The following is a 20452-nucleotide window of genomic DNA, read 5'->3' as shown; positions in this document are numbered from 1 at the left end:
TGCAGAGGTATTTTTTTAAAAAAGAGGAAACAACTATCAAGATAATTCACAAGTTAGCAATCCTCCCTCTAGCCTGTTCGATAAAATACTGCTCACAAGAAGCCGATAGACGCAGAAATAAATAGCACCTTAAGAGAAATACGTGGTGCGTTAGACTTTTCACCAGGCCCCTGACTACAGCTGCTATTAAAAATCCACCAAGAAATACTAGATGTGGAGCGGCTACACAACGGGAGAGTAAAAAATATTAGGAACAGACAAAAACTCTCATTTGATGAAGACAGAAACCTCGAGGAGGCATCTAAAACCTAAAGAAGGTTTTGGGGTACAAATCTTCTGGCAATGCAAGGACACTGCAGGCTGGGGATAATAAAACACAGGTAGCTATTAGTAGTCCAGATAATTTATCGCTGCTTCCCTAGAGGTAATTCTGGGATTTGCACGAGCATCCAACCTGCATACGAAGTACAGATATTTTTTGAATAATGTAAACACAGTGACTTGTCGTGTCATGGCTATGGCAAACATCACACTGTTGCCCTTTTCTTTTTCTTCCCTAAACCCTGATGAAGGCTCAGGAACCTCAGTGGGAATTCGTAATCTGTTGCTGCTTTTCAAAATATTGCAGGAGAAAGAGAGCAACTCCTCATTTTGGACATCTGTCTCAGCTGAAGGCTTTGACTAATCTTAAGAATTTCCTTACATATAATTTTTTACTGTTTTAAATCACTCCCATTACCCAATGGCATAATTAAAAGAGTATCTATCTTTCCTGGTGTAGAAGCCGCTGTCTCCAGACGAAGGTGCCTCTGTGTAGTGGTGCATGTTCCTACCGATCTGTAGGGCACTGGGTGTGATTGCTGTGGGGGGACCCAGCACCGCGTGGGGCTCTCCCACGCTTGGTCGTGGCCTCATAACCACGGCCAGCAAGGCATCTGCATCACGGGGCCACGGCGCTCGGTCAGTGCAGAGTTAAATTGGTAATAATACTATTTAAAGTTGTCCAGAAATGCAATCCTTGGTTTCTCTTTGCCGTTTCTTGCCCAGCATGCTGCTACGAGGCAATACCAAGGCTTTCTAATGGCTTAGCTGGAGGAGGACTTTTGCCAGAACAGATAATATTCAGCTATTGCAGGCATTAATTACCCCAGTCAGAAACATCCAGGACACCAGGGACTTTGCAGGGGCTCTGTGTCCACTTCAGCGACAGAGGCAAGTTCTTGTGCGTTCTGGCTACCAGGACAACTGAGCAAGCCGTGGCCGGTGGCCACTTACTGAAGAGACGTCCACGTTGCACACGTCAGCCCTGGCCCACCCTCGGCTGGTGACCCCCAAGCTGGCGGCGTAGAGCACCGTCCCCTTTACCGCACCTTTAAGTTTGATGTTAGCAAGTAAATAAATCAAATTAATCCGATTCAGTGGGAAGGTCTTATCAGAGCTGAACAAGAAAGCGTACGTGGGTTCTCCCACCGAAACGGGAGACGCTGAGCTCCCCCTTCCCTTCTGCCCTGATGGCGAATAGCGAGGTAGCAAGCGTCGGCTGCTGACAGCTCAGCGCGCAGCCGTGGTCCTCTGAAGCTCAGCGGTCAGCTGTGATGGTGATGATGAGACCAATTAGAGCACCGAGCGCTAGGAAAAGAGCGCAGTTACAGTGCGAGGCTAGCATGGGTGTTTTGAGAACAGCAGAAAAGGCCAAATACGTTTGATTTCATAAAACTGAATCATGGTGTGCAAAAGACCAAAGCGTTGGTGGTTGTTTTAATAGCCCAGTACCCAGTTTCATAGGGTCTGCAGTAGAAGGCATCACCATTTTAGCCTGTAAAGAGTAGGGGTCAGGGCGTTAGCTAGTTTTCGTGATGCCTTATGGGAATTCTGAATTCCCTATAGGAAGGGGAAGACCATTTCAAGATGAGTTGACTGGAATTGTCTCCCCCCTATTATTTCTTTTCTACTTGGGCAGGGAGGAAGGGAGGGAGGTCCTAATAGAGGAGCTTTATCTATAGAAGGAAAACACCACATCATGGTCCACACCTCGACATTTGGAAAGGCACCATGGGACCTCTCTTGATAACGTCATTTAGTTTGATCAACTCATTTCAAAGCCGAGGCTTGGAGTAGAGCTAATGAGTTATACCAAGCGGTGAGGGTTGCCTCCTGCCTCTCCCCTGCAACAAAAATCCTCACAAGTCTGTAATACCCCAGCGCTGCTGAAAACGAGCAAGCCTTGCTGTCAGAAGCCTGCATATGTTCCTTGACATCCCCAGATCCATAAACATCATCTGTCATGAGTAAATGAGGAGTATTATATTACCTCTATTACAACAGGGCGACAGAGCAGCACAGCCTCTGTCAATATACTGCGTTTCTGTGGATCACAGGGAAGGTTTTATTTCTCTATTAGTGTCTTGAATCCCCATTTTAAGAGAACCAAGGGACACCCAAGGCAGCTTTAGATGAGCTCCTTTTACTCCTCACCTGGTCTTTATTTTGAGATGGCTTCTTAGAAGATGGGCAAATGTAATAAGCCAGCTACTGTACTTTTTATAACTCTCAGTCAGGTCTTTGATTTGGGCCAGAAAGGAAGTTTGTTAGATCTGATAAAACAACTAGCATCCCTGGAAAATGTTATTAAGAGAAGAACATGAAACGAAGGGAAAGCTGGGACAGACTTAACAGCAAATAGATGGCCTGGAAGGTCAGCACAGCTACGTCCTGCTGGCCATCGTTATTTAATACCGGCATCGATTGGTGGAAGGATAAGACAGGCCAGGCAATTCTCTGGGGAGTTTGCTTGGGCACCGTTCTACTTGGAGAGTAAAAAAGCGCAGGCTTGGCTCGCGCTGACTGGTTGGGAAATTTTGATGAATCAGTGCTGCTGGTGGCTGCTGTGGTCACCAAGTGACATCTCCTTCTCTCATCTTCTGTATGGACAAAATTAAGTGTCTGTTAACTATCGAGCAGTGCCCGACTCCAGATTAGAACTAGGGCAGCACCAGCTGCTCCCTTGCAGTACCGATTTGTGCGGCCACTATCCCACATGCAGGAAGTATAAACTGCTCATTTGGGAGCAGCCACCGTCATGGCTCAGGCTCCTTGGTGGTATCTGTGGAGAGGTCATTACATTAAGTTTTTGGGGAGCCCATGGAGGCACAGAACATTTATACCAGCTATTTCGCAACAGTGACACGTGGGTGCAAAGGGAAGCCTGAATAACAATTATTTCCACCATCCTCATGTTCACTGCTCCCATTTAGTGGCAGAACAGTTAGTGACACAGACAGAGAGGCTAAAGTCAGCAACTACCTCCATCAGCACTAGTTTGCCTTCAGCAGCTTTTCTGGCAAAGATAAATTAGAGCAGAGGATCAGCAAGTGACAAAGCAAATCTAGCAAGGATGGACACTAATTGATGGCCAAGTCTTTGATGGTAGGTAGCAACCAAGGCAGCAAAACTCAGCGCAAGGCCACATGGAAGGACAAAGAGATTTTTATCTTAAAGAATGATTTCACCCACTCATTCTTTCATCCTCATTTTTGCACATACTAGCACCAAGTGCTAGCGTCCAAGTGCTCGGGTCAGGATTACTTGTGGGGACAAAGGACAAGGGATTTTGTCTGTCGAATCCGCATCATACCTCTGTGGTTCATCTTGAGTGGTGAGGACATTGCAGGATGTTGACAGTCTCTATACTCTCTCAATATAGGCAGCTCTGGGCCTGCTTGAGTGGCATCACACTGTTGCTGCTCCACATCTGCATTGTGGTCTTACCTGTGGCACGGCCCTGGTGCAGTCAGCGCTCCCTCCAGCACACGTCCTCTCAGTTATTATGTTCTTGGATTTCCTCTTGCTGTTCTCAGTCTCCTGAATTGCTGCATACCCACCGTTCTTTGCCATGATGATTTCTATACAGAACCTTCTGGCATCAGAAGTTCTCTGCAAGCACTGATTAGTCCTCACAGACACGTATTTAATTAGTCTGACACACAGTGCAAGTGAAGAGTTGATCTGGCCAGCAGTTTATTCCCGAGTTGTCCCTTAAAAGGAAGGTGACCCTACATAAACTAGATAAATTGTCTTGCAAATAGCCTATGGATCACTGGCTGGAAATCTGCGGCCACATGCATCAATTCCCAACCTCTACCTGTCTCTACAACTAAACATTACTCTTTGCACGACTACCTAAACCTTTTATTCAGAAGTGACTACCAGGACTTTGGAAGCAGGATCAAGGCAAAACAAGAGATAGAACAATGGAAAGATGAGGATAGAATACCTTTGTGTGAGGGAAGCTTCCTTCCTTATTTTGGAGGTACACACAGAAGTCAGCACCCATAAAGGAGCTGCAGAAGAGCACAGCAGAACAACTTGGAGCACAGCTTCCTTTCCCTGGCACCAAGCAGCTGTGCTGGAGTTGGATGTGGGGCAAAGCTACAAGGGAACAAGAGCAGGACAGAGAGCAGCTACTCCCCATTTCCTGGCGGTTCTAACAAATGTTTGTGTTTCGGTGTCTCATACCAGCAAGATGTGAAACCCTGGCCTGTCTTACTTTAGGAGAATTTGGCTCTCTCAAGAAGCAAAACAACAATTTCTCTTCTCAACAAACCATTTTTATTGCTTTTGACAATACACCATTGGAAACAAGTATTTTCTTCTGCTCTTTAGCTTCTTTCTTTATTAGAATAAGTAAATTTCCTGGGACTGCTGATAAGGAAGAAAAAAATAGTTAGCTTGTTCTCATCCAATCTGACACTGCAAATATAGAAGTTGGAAATTCACAAAAGCAGGCTGCTCATGTAAGAATAACGCAGCAATACTGCCCGAGTTACCACTCTATGGAGTAATTAGCTAACATTTACATGCAGAGCAAGTTCTTATAGCCCATTGCTAACAAGACTGAAAGCCTGCACCTCAAAATGACATTGTGAAGGCTCAGGCTTGAAAGTGTCAGTGAGGTTCAGTTCAAGTCAACAAGAATCAACGCGAATCTCTCCACTGATTGCAACGGGCTTTGGCTCAGGTCTCTCTCACACACTCCCCCTTTCAAAACAGCAGAAACATTTAGTGTCCTGAACGCCTTCAACGCCCAGCTCCTGCCACAGTCCAGCCTTTATTTACAAAATAAATACATGGATTTAACAATGAAGATTTACTTTCCTTCATTTGTCACATTCTGTAAAGTGCTAGGTTTCTAAATTATACTGAATTAAAATGATATATTGCTCTGGTATTTTAAATATAATAAATATAGAAAGAGCTGCGTGCACTTCAATGCCACTTGTAAGTTTTATTCTTTGTTAGTAGATAAACTAAATTTAGTAATCAAAATAGCCTCCAATAATACTCCATGAAAAACTAGTAAGAAGTTATAAAAATAATCACATCCTTCCAAGATAGCCTATGCACTTCTTCTGTCCACACCACAGAGATAAATGTACTGTTCTTGTGGGCATATGGAGCAAAGAAGAATAAAGAAGCTGAAAATTACTTTACAATTAAAGCAAACCCTACAAGTTAATGCTGCACATCCTCCCATAAACAGTCTGTTTTCTACATTTAATCTTGGAGCATACAACTCAATTCTTCTATTTTTTCCTTCATTCAAAAACTCTTCCAGGGAGAACATCTTGCAAGATATGGGTTGATTCATCTTCATCTTGCTCCTTTTTACTGCAAAGTGGAAAAGATTCTTGAACAAACTGCCTACACATTGGACACTGCTGAAAATACTTAATGCAGCCATCACACAAGCATGTGTGTCTACAGGGGAGGAGTACCCAGTTCACCGTGCCATTCTGGCAAACAACGCAGTCTTTACTATTTTCTTCATGCAATTCTGATTCATCTTCAGCCAGCCCGACCTTTTCCAGCAAGCTTCTGTCAGGGCTTACTTCACCAGGGGAATTATCGCTCAGAGATGGTGCAGTATTGTTTGCAGACATGAAGAGTTGCTGAAATACACATATACACACACAAAAAAAAATTAGCAGAAATCGACAAACTCTCCCCCCACACCCGAACATGCCAAGCAGGTTGCACTAGGTCAGATTCATCAGGTTCCACTGGGTGAAACAGTGGCAGACTCTCTCTTGCGTGAGTCGAGACAGTTTCTCGGACTTCAGTTACATATAATCCAGACTCATTATATGATACAAAACACTGGGAAAATATTAAGGATGTCAAATCTTAGCTGAATCAAATCAGGGTACGTGCATGAACCTTACTAGAATTGCACAGGTTTTGAACACTAGGGCTTTGTGCTTCCAGGCATATCACTCTCTGTGCCTGGCGGGATGCTTCTATCCCCTTCTACCAAACAGGTACCCACCACGCCTTCAAACCTACTTCATTCAACCCATTCTGCTTCCCCTTATGTTACAACTCCTATTTTCTTTTTGTCTTATTTTATATGAAGCGCAAATTCTTCTGGGCATGATCTGTAACTAAAGCCAGTAAACTAATAAGCACACAAAGATGCCCAAGCAGTGCGCAATACACAACCTCACTTCAAAATGTAGCTGCACAGTTGTTTCTGTCCACAATTTCAGCACTATTTTTATAATGGTAACAATACATGAAAATAAAGTATAAGGGGAAGAGCCTACCTGGAAAACATACTTCAGTCAAAAATGGCCAGGACAAAAATTTCTTGGCACAAATCTATTTCTGAATGAATGCTAATCAAGTCAACAGAATTAATCTGGCCAAATTTCTAACTGATCAATATCATGAGTTATTTTCATTATCACAGTAATACAGAAATGGTATAGAATCACATCAACTACCTAACAGGAACAGAACAAAGATTGTCCTACAGTATGCACAGATATGGGAAACAGAACAGGAATGATGAGAATGTTGATTAATCTGTGCTCCGTGCTACGCTGAATCCTAATCTTTGTGCACACTGCAGTAAAAGGAGATTTTAAGGAGAAAAGCAAAAAGTAATGAGACTTCTGAGATTTTGATGAAACGCTCCTCCCAATTACTAGGGCAAAATAGGAGAAAGCACTTATTTGAGAGACTAGCAAACAGGTGACAAATATTCTATAGGGGGGAAGCATTCAACAGCTAGTTAAGTTGTTACTGCTTTAATAAGCGGACAGGCACTCCTAGACTAGAAACAAATCTAGGTAGTCTTAATATTTTCATACAAAATATTTTTGCACAGTAGCTTTGGCTGGAATTACTTAACTAATAAAATAATTTTAACTATTAACATTTTTTTTGCACGGCAACAGAAGACTTATACTAACTTAGTATACTGAAAGCTTGCACAAACTAAATTAACACTGTAGCCCAAGTAAAACAAGACTCAGTCCACGCTCAGTTCAGCTTACCTTAAGATCATGGTATTGACCTTGGGCTAGAAGTAGATACTGGTACAATATTCTGCAGGAAAGTCTGTAGCTCTCATCAGGAATATGAATTACAGCCACCATTGATACCTACCAAAAAAAGGTTTTATTTAACGCTTTTCCTTTTCACATATATGATTTGTTGATTTGTATAGAACACAGGGTCTGTATGCTTGAAAGCTTATATACTGTGTTATAACTTTGAACCTGCTTATTTCCTTAGACAATCAGGGTTGCAACAATACTGACTTTAAGTATAGAGAAAAAACGCTGGACAAGGTAAAAGCAGTATGTGGCATAAGACAGTGCTCTGTGGAGTTTCAGCTTTCTGAACTGCTTGTATACGGAGTTCTGCCAGGGACAGTTTACAGCGGAGTCACTCTCCCTGCTCTCACCTAATGGAGCAAGGCCCCAACCAAAAAGCACCGAAGCACATGAAGTCCTCCTGAAGTGACACATTTCTGCAGCTGAGGTAGGACTCACATAGTCGTGCGTGTGCCTCAGAGCAGCTACCTGCACAGTAATTTCATCCAGGAGGAGCAGCTCCTACACTCCTCTGAGCACAGGGGCTAAGTTCTGCTGAGCTCTTCCTAGAGAGAAGTGAAGTTGATAAGATCCAAGGATTTGCCTACAGCAATCTAGCCCCAAGCAGGCACAGGCCCCGAAGTCCAATACGGTGCACTCTTCTGCAGCTGCAATCCAGCCTGCCTTCAGCACAAGAAATAACATCGTCAACTCAATTTTGAGTGCAGATTTATAGGGGAACGTATAAGAGGCAAAATCTTCTCCACTTTCTCTCTCTCATTTCCCTCACAGAGGCAAAGACTTTATTTTTTAGACTCCAAGAAGCATTTAGAAGTGTCACTGATTGGCTTGTAAACTGAGTAAGCACAAGACAAAATTCACTGAAAAGGATTACTAGAGGACCCCATGGGTTGACTTTTCACTTCACTTCACCTAATTTTTCACATCACTTTTCTGAAAATAAAAGCACTCTAAGCATGCATGCTGTGTTTCATACCCTTTCCCTGCCCAAATTACATAATAGTCTCAGAAGGAAGAAAAGAAAGAAAGAGTGAAATTCAATATTATTGTAGTTCCCAGAAGCTGTCATAAGAGAAGTGAAACCTGCAAGACTTTTTTTTTTTAAATGAGCATGGCAAATCAGACTTGCACTTTGAAAGCCACTATATGGCTAATTAAAAGCAGAGATTAAATGTATGTGTACATATACATATATATGTATTTATACTAAATGAATTTTCTATCCTTTGGCAATAAGGTCTTTTTTTAAAATCACAATGTATCATATAGTTTCATAAAGATCTGTTAGTTTAGTTTTAGAACCCAAAAGCTATTAATTCACCACTAATATGACATCTGTTGTATTTTGATAATAAGAGTTTCAAAGGTAACTTCACAGAATCACCGAATGGTTGAGGTTGGCAGGGACCTCTGGAGATCATCTAGTCCAACCCCCCTGCTCAAGCAGGGTCACCTAGAGCACCTTGCACAGGATTGCGTCCAAAATGGCTTTTGAATATCTCCAAGGAAGGAGACTCCACAACCTCTCCGGGCAACCTATTCCAAATTTTCTGCTACCCTCACAGTTGCTGTGAGCGTTGCTCTTAGTGTACCAGTGTATTTGTATTATGCCAGCCCACCACAACACAAGCACCTTCTCCGTGACTGTGTGTCCTCAGTTAACAGTTTGTTCAGAATATTTTGAACTGTGAGTAGGACCACTTCCTAACGCAAGTGTCTCCACCTTCAGCTTCAAGCTATTGTCTCCTTATAATGCTATCCTATCATATAGAAATATATGCTCCTATACTATAATCTAGCAAAAATGCTATGCTGTATTTGATTACAGAATCCCTCTCCTATAAGCACTAGATATTTTCCTCTCTACATAAATACCTGTACACCATAATCAAGCTACTTCTCAGTCTTCTGTTTTATACATGAGGCCTGAGACCTAAATCTTCCACTTTAGCCCCTCTGGTCTTCAAATCATTTCTGTAACTGCCTTCTCTGCCTGCTCATTCTAATTTTCTGGAGCTAGAGGAGAGTTCTGGCATAAAACCAAATAGGTATGATATGGCCACAAATACATTCAGGATGAAAATTAGAGGACAGTTTCTAACTCCCAGAAAGGAGATTCTGGAACACCATCTGTACTGACGGAGACAAAAAAAAAAAAAAGCTAATTTTAAGATGGAGCTTCATGCATTGATGTGAGAAATCATATCATCCCTTGCGGTAATAGCGTACTGGCTGCAGTGACAAAGGTCCCTTTCCCTGCCATGCTTGCATTTCACAAGTTTGTTTCAATATTAGCTGGCTTGCAAGGAGTTCAGGTACAGTTATTTCTTTGACCGTATTAACAGATTCCAACCATGTTCCTTTCCTCCAAAACCAGGGGAAAAATACCTCCCTCACTTTCCTTCCATCCCTTTCTTCCATTAAGGAATGAAAACGTGCTGCTACAAATCCATCTCCATGCTAATATCAAGCACATTCAAACTCAAATTTACAGTTTCTTTATATTAAGCTAAACCCAAGCTCTAAACATACATAGACATGCTGATCTGAGAAACAGCTGGGAAAAAAAATCTCTTGAAGGGGAGGGTAGCAGAGCAAGGCAGTCCTAGGGTCAGGTGACGAGAAGCCATGGACAGGCATCAGATGGAAAGGGAACATAGGAGGTCTCATAAGTACTGCTGTGATCACAAACAGTTTGCAAATGAGTGTATAGAAGAAGGTTCAGTGGGCTTGGGCAGCCAGCTTCTGAGTTTATATGTATTATTGTTCCTGCAGTCAGAGCTATCACTTTATCAACCAAATAACAGAGAAAAAGATGGAAGATAAGTATGTTTCAAATCGCTCCAGAAAGAATCAATTTCTAGTAAGAGCCAGAATTTAGATGGGGTATTAAACCGCATGTGACAAAGCTGAAGCTACTTAGACTAAAAGAGATTAGGAGGAGGCCTTTCTGAGTAGTCGAATATCTCATATCAGCCTGCTGCAGGATTTTTGCACCTTCCTATAAATGACCTGGGGCTGGCTACTGTGAGACACAATGCACTAAGCCACCCAGACTCATCCCTCTTGCACAAAGGTAATTTCTATGTTCCTCATGTTCAAGCCAGAAACCAACTCAAATATCTGGGCAAACATTAAAAAAAAAAAATCCTTTTTTGCCAACAGCAATCTGAAACACTGTACCAGCTCAAGAGCTCCACCACAGCTTCACCTGATCAGAACTGAGCAATAGCTTAGTAGCGCCCCACAACCCTAGTTCATCTGACCACAGAGAAGACCTTTGCAGGTATGAGCTCTATGAAAATCATAAGTATCTTCTGAATGGCATATATACATTTTTATACAAGTTATCCATGCCCCCTGCCACGGAGTCATCAGTGACAAAGCTTGCGACTAAATTCTAAGGGCCAAGGAACCAAAGTCATTTTATTCCAGACTAGATTTGCCTCCTGAAGCATTCAGAACTTAAATAAAGCAGCCCTCTAATATATTCTTATATTACTTACAATATCATATATTTCTCTGTCTTCTTCATCAGCTAAAGTCAGCAAAGCTATCAATGGATAGCGAGATCTAGGCACTGGGCCAAAATCGACAACTTGAGCATCTTCTGGTAACTGACAATATTTTTCTTCCTTATCGTTTTTTTTAATGCTTTATTTGTGTCAAGGAAAACAATCAGTGTCACTGGAATTGAAGAGAAATGTGACGTTTGCACAAAGACTATTTTTTGTCACATGTGTTCATAAATATATTGTGCCAAAAACTGCTGAATGCTCATGAGTCTCAACTCTCCCTGTGCCAATAAATTAGCATATTTTGTCAAAACAATTTTAAAAAGGATACAAGTACTGTTGTCGATAGAGGTATTCGCTGTATAGAGCATCCTCTAATGCCTGAGGAGTCTTTATTCTGAAGCAGTAGACATGTTTTTGCAACGCTTCGTGGAGTTTTTGAACACTGCAGCCCCAGTAGCACGTAAGAATACAGTCTTCCAGACAATCAGGTGTCAGTGTTATACCCTCTTGCAGAAAGAAGATAAGGACTTCATTAACTTCATTAAATCAGCAATGTGCAGGAATTCTGGAATTGCTAATTGTAGGTTCTTAAAAAGGCAACAGGCAGAAAACAACTTCATTGTCCCAGATTTTAATTAGTCTGATTTAATCTTTTAAAGTTTAGGCTAGGTTTAGTGCTTATGAAAGGCAACGGAGATGAGGAAGCGGGTGCAAGGAGATAAAATGGCTGATCAAACCAACAAAAGCAGCACATGTGCTCTTTATGTAGGGTAAGCTTTAACTGCTGGTACCATTTTACACGCTCACTGTCAGACACCAGAGCGCATCCCCTGCCCCAAAGGCCATTCCTTCTTTACATAATAGCATTAATCGGATCCCTGGCCTACAACACGCACTGTTGTTTCACAAAGCATGGGGCCCTCTTGATTTAAGCAGAGGAAGGGTAAGGAGATGATCTGCATGCTCCATTTCTCTTCTCACTCCTTAGTGCAATAAATGCCAGGCTGAGCCATTAGAGCTATATTTTTACATGCCCAGTGGTGCAGGTTTGCAAGAGTATTTACTTCCTACCTAGGAAACCAAGAAAGCAGCAGATCTCAAAAAGAACTGAGTACCCAACACAAACTTCTAAACACTTACTGCACAAATAGGGGCAAAACTCTTGAAAAGTTCTGCCAAATTCAAGTGCTCAAACCTTCTGAAAAATCCAAGTTACCAGAACATTAAGATTTTTTTTTTGTTGGGGTTTGGGGGGATGAAGAATATGCATCAACTGCTCCAGCACTTTTCTTGTTCATAGGAAGGCTTCATAGGCTTCGTCTCTGTTGGTGGAAGATGCTCAGTTTTGCTTACTACTCCCCAACGATGCAGAAGGGCATGAATTTCACTTTCTATGCAGGTAGTTTCAAGGATGTTAGGGACTACTTCAGCTGTGATCCACAAAGATTCACTAAAATACAGTTTCCACTGAAATATACAGATATCTATACTTTTTAAAGCAGTGAACTTCTAAGCGCAACTGGAGATCTGGGACTTAGATTTTTAACTGGATGGCATATACTTTGTAATCTATGAAGTTTACAAAAAACACCCACAGTAGCTGGCGATCAGCAAGTGTTTTTTTTTTTTTAATTAAAAATCTGTTATAGCAGGAAGTATTTCATGAATAATAAATGGTACATAAATATCCAAATATTTCACATTAGAAAAACACCACACTTATTTGTGAGCTGCGTAAAAATAGTTATTTCTGTCGTAATGATGGATGAATAATGTTTCTAAGTAACTACTGATCAAGGAAGAGAGAAGGTTAGAACAAGAAATAAACAGAAAGTACTGTTTCGAAACTCGGACTAACAAAAATCAAGCATATGAGAAATCCACTGACTTGTTACTGAAGCTGCAGAAGGATGAGGGATTTCTAACCCAAAAGGATTCTTCACTTGTCTCATCGGCTTTTTCAACACTCTTGTGCTGGATTCTGTCTCTTCGGAGTTTCTCAGAATAACAGGAACGCCCAAACCAAACCTAAGAGACATGGAACAACAAGAGCAAGCGAGCTATGTTAGCAATGGCATGTTTGAATTGTTCTTCAGCTCTAAATAACAAGTGGCGCAACCAATAAAACTAGCTTGGCTTTTGCTAGGATGCATGCATAATACAACCTGCCAATCTGACTCCAGCTTTCTGTAGTTAAAGATGGGAGTCTTAACACCGCTACATTAAATCTTTAAGGGGAGAATACTTTAATCCTGCAACATTTCTAGGAAAAGAGTGAAATTACTGAGGATGGTCAATGCCCTCTAGTGGTAAAAGGTTAGTCAAAGCTTCCTCCCAACTGATCTGCGCTCACAGGACCAAAAGGTTGCTGCTTGCAGGGATGGATCAGACTTAATGGACTGGTGCTCTGTAAGGACACCTTAAAGTGGATCTTTTAGCCCTAAAATATGTGTAGCTCTAACTACAGCCAGAAAGATAATTTTAAGGGAGACAGAGATCCTGGTTTCCCATGTTAATCTCAATTATAAAAATAGGTTGATATTAAGTCAGGTGCCTTAAAGCCTCCAGTTTAAGCCAGAACCCAAATGCAAAGTATGCAAGACTGAATCAAAGCTGAGACTCTAATATCCCTTCAAAGCTGAAACTAGAACATTAGCCCAACTGATATTTTGAATCTAAAAGGATAATGAAGCAACAGCTTAAAAACTTAAACATCACATAAATCAAAATAAAATCAAAGAAACCAAGAGGGAATACTTTGGGATGATTTCCAATATCAATAAAATACCCCGAATTTTCATATTGCCCCAGGTTTTTAAAGGAACCATTACAGAAAATCGTAATCTACAAAAGTTGTTCCACAATAGACTTGCTTTTATATTTGGCTAAAATAGTTAACTTTTTAAGGTGACAACAATAACTTTCAGTAACCGAAAATGATTAGAGAAACTGCCCTAGATATGCAATCAGAAGACTATTTTGGAGACTAAAGAGTTTTTCCTAATTGCATTAATTCAGTCCTGTCTCAATAGCAAGGCATCGGGGAGAGGCTGTGGAGGCCTTTTGTTAATGCATTTTATAAAACAGCACGTCTGTAGTTTCATGAATTTGTGCTTCTGCCGCTGCCAGCTGTACTGGTTAAGTCATGGCCTGGTTAATGGCTTTGAATTTTGGTTTATGCAGCCATGAGCATACTGCTTGTTTGAAAATCCTGAAAAACACTGTTTCTTTGTAACAAACTTCCTAGCAAGGATGACATGAAGCACAGGCTCTTCCCCATGTCAACTATTCCCGTTTAGTATACTGAAATAGTAGCTGTCACAGGGAAATGGATCTCCTAAGAATAACTTGAGGAGAAAAGGGTACTACCAACTCAAATGTAATCACTTTGAAAATTGTTAAAGAAATTTCAGGTACAATACAGCTCTGAGCCAAACAGACAATTTTGTGGCTTTGCTACTGCTTTAACCTGTTTTTCAAATCTTTTCTGTCTCCTGTATGAAAGAGATGTTAAATCAAGAAGAAAAGCAGAGCTTTTACAGACACTGGGCTCCTAAAAATTGCCTGTTAATTCACATTGGAGGGATGCCATCTGTAAGACTAACAGGCAAAAACATCAGACAAAAGTGATTTTCAAGCTGAGGAAACTACTTCAGAGAAAAACTCTCAAAGCCATCCTCAGCAGCAACAACCTGTTCCTGGCAGCCTAACAAATGGTTTCCTTGACCATTTACTGTCTCGCCTGCACAAGTGCCGCAGATACCCCAGAAAGGAAAAAGAGCTTTGGGGGTGGTAGGAATCTATACATGTTACTCCATCTTTGATAACAAGAGGATTTTATTTATGTACAGGAGAAAAGAAGAAAAAAAAGAGTAAATTCCTTCTGTTTGCTACACTTTCACAGAAAAATTTGCATTTCTTTAAGATATAACACAGAGCACTCAGCCATATTTAGTTTGTGCATATGGAGAGTCAAACCTCTGTCTGATGTAAGCGAACAGGGCTACGCTGACTTCGCTGGGGCTTTAATGAAGTATTCCAGTTAAACATCTTACTCCTGAAGAAACCAGGTGCAGCAGCTGTTTCACTTATTCAGTACCCAAGAGTCAACAGAGTTAATCTCTGCAGCAGCACATAAAGATGCCTCCTGTCTTGTGCCATCTGGCTGATTCCAAAGCTAAAACCCTGTTCTTTGGGAACTTTCTTCACTGGTCATAAGCAACAGGATAATTACCATGAAAAGCAGCCACAGAAAAAAGTCTCTAGTACAGTTTTAGCAGCAGCTGGTGGCAGAAGTCCCTTTCTGTTCAACAAAAAGTTACAGTGCTTTATAAATTTTAATGTAGTATTCAGGGTATGAAGGATGAAAAAAGTTATAGGGTTTTTTTTTTTTACAATTAACATTCTGTCAGATCATTAGCTGGTATAAGGAATAATGAATGTCTTCAGAACTGCGTTAGTTTAGAAAAGGCAGGGATTTCCAATGGCTTCGTTCAGCCGTTAGCTTCCTCAAAGAGCACTCTTAGGACTCTGAAGAGGTGCGGAGACCATGGCTTCCCCTGACACCAACGCTCATCTCCAGCTAAAAGATAGTTCAGCACAATATCCAGCCAGCCTAAATTTTACTTCACACCTAAGCCCAGAGCATCTAATGGGCTGGCTCTAGAAAGCTAGTCAGGAACCAACATCGACCCTCTGAGCAGGGCCACAGGTGTCTAAGGCTGGCCATGAAAACAGATGTTCCTCAAATCAGTGCATGATTTTGCAAGTGAAAATGATAATGCATTCATAAGGAGTTGGTGTTTTCCAGGCTGGCTTACACCATCATAAACACATCCATAAAACAGGCTGATGACTGATTCTGAAAATGATGGGAGTGGGGAAACAAATGTCATTACAGCAATATATCAAGCACTACATATTCATATAATACCATACACATTTCTAGTACTCTGTATAGCAAATAAAGGATCAAGTTTTTGTGAGTTAGTAAGTCCCAGAGCACTTCGGCAGAGCTGTAACTGCAGGCACTGAAGCTGCCTGGAGACTCTTGGTCATACGGCCACAGTAGAGCAGAGTTCAAAGGTAGCTGCAAATATCACTGAAAAGCTGGTCAAATAGTCAGGCAACGTGAACTTCACACTGCTGCATCTTCTTGATTAACAGTTCCTGAGCAAACTAGTCTGAAGTCAGTTTGGGTATATGTAAACTGCAATATTGAGTGCAAACGTATCTAGAAGCTCTAATTCCAAGGGGAAAAAAAAATGCACCTGGACAGTCCTCTGTCCACCCTGTAGCCCTAGAACCATCAACAGATATATGGAAATGTAAGGGTCTGCCGGCATGCCTTTGCATCCCGAGTGCAGCCTAATTCTGGCATGTTACAGCAGTGGATGGCAAAGCATTAAATACAGGCAAAAAAATAATGATTAAATTGATTAAGGATCACAGGTTTTGGAGATGGAGGCTGGAAATTTATCTGAATCATGATTCAGTACCATGGGTTTTTTTTGTAAAGATAGTATTTTTAAGAACTGATGTAGAAAAAAGGGAGAGAAGTGGATGGCAACATTATACTGTCAGTGTGCAATGGGAGAATGGGAATTTTGAAAAGGATTTCTACCACCCTCTCTCACCAGGCAATAAGGAGGAGGAGCTGCATCCAGCAGAAAGGCGACAAAAAGGCCAGTCTTGCCTTCACTTACACCCATGCAGCACTAGAGGAGGCAGTGTAAAACAAGAACAAAACTGCACAAAGCATACCTGAAAGATCAAAAGATAACTGCACTCCCATGGAAGGCAATAGATGGCATATGTTTGTCTGGGCCAGTGGCAGCTAACAAAGTGGTATAAACAAGGGAAAGACTCTGCACTAAAGGAAAAGTCAGGCAGAGTATTTATAAGCTGCCAAGAGAACAAACAACTACAGCTAAAACACCTGTATTTCGAGGAGAGATGAAGGAAGGAGAATACCGAGGCACGGCACTCCAGATACAGCTTGTCAAGCCGGCAGGAGGAAACGCAGTAACTCATTTTTATTCTCTCCAGAAACCACACAAGTGTGGCTTAACCACAATTCCTACATAAAATATTTTGATTGCTAATCAATGCTCTCCCCTTGACAAATATCTGCATTTACATTCACGGACAGTCCTGAACTGGCAGGGAAACAGAGCAGTGCTATGAAGAGACATTTGAGGGCCTGTTTCTGAAAGGGGGAACGATTACATCTTTGCTGAATCCTCTCAGACCCCAGTTGGAGAGGGTCTTCCACCCACCACTCCCCCCGGAACACTTGTGCAGGTTCAGCTGCTTCAGGCTCTCCCCACCCCAGTCCCAGCATCGCGTTCAAACCGCCTGAAACGTCCCCTTCTCCTCTGAGCTTTGCCAGCTGACAGACCGGTGTCCCGGCAGCGCTCCTGGGAGTCTAGTGCTCGCTTAACAGCCCTGCTGCAAAGCCCGCGAGGCGCAACTCCCGCCTGGGCTGCAGCCAGGCACCTCACGCCGTATCTGCCCGCTTCAGCTACCAGCAAGGTTTGGGCTGTCCCTCTCCCACAGCACCAAAGTTTCCCTCCGAGCAGCTGCTCCCGACCCCCTGCTCCCTCGCTGCCACATCCCCTCCCTGCCACGTGCAGCCTTTGCCACGCACTTGCCCTTCTCCAGCCACGCTGGCCCCTCTTCGCACTGCCCTCAGCGCTGCCCTCCTCCTGCAGGCCCCACTCCTCTGACTGCTGCCAGGCCCCACACCACCCCACTGCCAGCCCCTCTGCTGTCCCCACACCAGGCCCCACATCACCGCCCTGCCGCCAGCCCCTCCGCCGTCCCCACACCAGGCCCTCCACGGCTGCCCCACTGCCAGCCCCACACCAGGCCCCACACGGCTGCCCCACTGCCAGCCCCACACCAGGCCCCACACAGCTGCCCCACTGCCAGCCCCTCGCTGCCCCCACACCAGGCCCCACCCCACCCCATCACCAGCCCCTCCACCCTCCCCACACCAAGCCCCACCCCACCAGCCCCTCCACCATCCCCACACCAGGCCCCACACTGCCCCACCACCAGCCCCTCCACCACCCCCGCACCAGGCCCCACACTGCCCCACCACCAGCCCCTCCACCACCCCCGCACCAGGCCCCACACTGCCCCACCACCAGCCCCTCCACCACCCCCGCACCAGGCCCCACACTGCCCCACTGCCAGCTCCTCCATCACCCCCGCACCAGGCCCCACACTGCCCCACTGCCAGCTCCTCCATCACCCCCGCACCAGGCCCCACACTGCCCCACTGCCAGCTCCTCCATCACCCCCGCACCAGGCCCCACACTGCCCCACTGCCAGCTCCTCCATCACCCCCGCACCAGGCCCCACACTGCCCCACTGCCAGCCCCTCCATCACCCCTGCACCAGGCCCCACACTGCCCCACTGCCAGCCCCTCCATCACCCCCGCACCAGGCCCCACACTGCCCCACTGCCAGCCCCTCCACCATCCCCACACCAGGCCCCACACTGCCCCACTGCCAGCCCCTCCATCACCCCCGCACCAGGCCCCACACTGCCCCACTGCCAGCCCCTCCACCATCCCCACACCAGGCCCCATACCATCCCACTGCCAGCTCCTCCACCCTCCCCACACCAGGCCCCACACTGCCCCACTGCCAGCCCCTCCGCCACCCCCACACCAGGCCCCACACCGTCCCACTGCCAGCCCCTCCACCATCCCCACACCAGGCCCCACACTGCCCCACTGCCAGCCCCTCCATCACCCCCGCACCAGGCCCCACACTGCCCCACTGCCAGCCCCTCCACCACCCCCACACCAGGCCCCATACCATCCCACTGCCAGCTCCTCCACCCTCCCCACACCAGGCCCCACACTGCCCCACTGCCAGCCCCTCCGCCACCCCCACACCAGGCCCCACACCGTCCCACTGCCAGCCCCTCCACCCTCCCCACACCAGGCCCCACACCACCACCCCCTCTGCCATCCCCATACCAGGCCCCACACTGCCCCACTGCCAGCTCCTCCATCACCCCCACACCAGGCCCCACACCACCACCCCCTCTGCCAACCGCACCAGGCCCCACACCGTCCCACCGCCAGCCCCTCCATCGCCCCCACACCAGGCCCCACACCGCCCCACCGCCAGCCCCTCCGCCGCCCCCACGGCAGTGCTCGCTCCCCACGGGGTGCCACCTCCCCCCACCCACGCAGCGTCACCACAGCACCGGACCCCCACGGAGGTGCCGGGCCCCCGCCGCCTCCCCCCCCGGCGGCAGCGCCGCACTCACCAGCCCAGCACCAGGCCGCTGGTGACGAGGAAGCAGACGAAGACGACGGTGATGTAGAAGAGCGGCGAGTACTCGTACAGCGTGACCAGGAACACGGCGGCCATGGGCCCGCGCCGCCCCCGCGGGCAGCGGCAGCGCCCCCCGCCTCCCCCCAACCGGCCCCGCCGCCGCCCGCGCCGCCGCCGCCGTGCGCCTGCGCGACGCCGCGCGCCTGCGCACTGCAGCCGCGAGGCCGCTGCCCGCGCCCTGAGTTGGGCGGGGCCGCGTTGCCTAGCGACGGGGCCCGGCGGGAGGGCGGGGCCCGGCGGCTCCGCTCGTAACGGGAGCCCATCGCCGTGGCGTCCGGCCCGGCCCGGCCCCGCCTGCTCCCGCGGGAGCCAGCGGCACCGCACCGCCAGGCCCAGCTGGCTTTGCCGTGCGGCTGATGTCCCCCAACCGCTACGCTCAGATTGTAGAATTCGGTTTACATGTCTCCTAAGTTTATGATGCGAAGCTGCACGTGTTGATTTAACACTTAAAATCTGTTTTTTCCCTGGCAGCGCGTTAGCAGTATATGGCTGTTTTACAGATCTGAAGAGCAAAGGCACCTCAGAAAGCAAGCGCGTTTTTTCCTCCAAATACAGAAGTCCAGCTGCCATGATGCTGCTGCGTACTTCGAATAAAGCGTTTGAATAAGAAAAAGCGTGTGCGCCCATCGCTGGGAGAGAAACGCTGCCAAACGCTTCCGACGGCCTTTCAGACAGGGCACACGGGGTTGTTTTGTACACTGACGGGAATGAGCTGCCTCCCCGCGCGCTGCAGCACAGGGGATATCTGCAGCTAAGGACACGCTGAGATCAAGAGACTTGAGTGGCTACTTGGCAGTGCTGCGCTTGCACAGGGCTTTCTTAATTCCTGCTGAAAATGTGCAATTTTGTCTCACAGATCCGGCATTTCAGTCATTTCACCTGAGCCCGTATCTGAGGTGTTAAGTCTTCACCTATGGTTTCGTTCTCATTTAGTAAGCAGACAAAGTGATGAATTTTTATTTCTCAGTGTTACGGGATCTTTGAGGAACAAGGCGTTTTCTTTCCTCTCGTAACAGTCCAGATTTCCAGCAGCACAAAAAAGGCCAGCTATTTTCCCCAGCACCAAGGCAGCTACACCAACAGCCTATTATGGAAGAGGAGTTCGTCCAGCATTCGCTGCTCATGTTTGTGATTTCCTGAGTCCAAATGCTGGTTTACTTCCAGAATTACTCTCGG

The 20452-nt window shown here is 45.6% G+C and overlaps 1 protein-coding gene across 1 annotated transcript; it reads right to left on the bottom strand.

Moving 5' to 3' along the window:
- Window positions 1-4827: 4827 nt before the first annotated feature.
- Window positions 4828-19428, bottom strand: CGRRF1 (cell growth regulator with ring finger domain 1). Its single transcript, XM_064511850.1, has 6 exons — window positions 19209-19428; window positions 12807-12946; window positions 11247-11424; window positions 10907-11054; window positions 7338-7445; window positions 4828-5948 (listed from the first exon to the last, which is right to left on the bottom strand). The coding sequence occupies exons 1-6, from the start codon at window positions 19310-19312 to the stop codon at window positions 5595-5597; spliced, it is 1032 nt and encodes a 343-aa protein (XP_064367920.1). The 5' UTR covers window positions 19313-19428; the 3' UTR covers window positions 4828-5594.
- Window positions 19429-20452: the final 1024 nt, after the last annotated feature.

The sequence above is a fragment of the Dromaius novaehollandiae genome, chromosome 5, assembly GCF_036370855.1.
Source record: "Dromaius novaehollandiae isolate bDroNov1 chromosome 5, bDroNov1.hap1, whole genome shotgun sequence".
Classification (NCBI taxonomy): Eukaryota; Metazoa; Chordata; class Aves; order Casuariiformes; family Dromaiidae; genus Dromaius; species Dromaius novaehollandiae.
This window is presented reverse-complemented; position numbering and strand designations above follow the sequence as displayed.

Coding starts and splice junctions, on each gene's coding strand:
- CGRRF1 (XM_064511850.1), bottom strand. CDS start 19,312: ATGGCCGCCGTGTTCCTGGTCACGCTGTACGAGTACTCGCCGCTCTTC. Junction 12,947..19,208: donor AGCGGCCTGGTGCTGGGCTG/GTGAGTGCGGCG, acceptor CATGTCTCTTAG/GTTTGGTTTGGGCGTTCCTG. Junction 11,425..12,806: donor TTCTGCAGCTTCAGTAACAA/GTCAGTGGATTT, acceptor TCTTTCTGCAAG/AGGGTATAACACTGACACCT.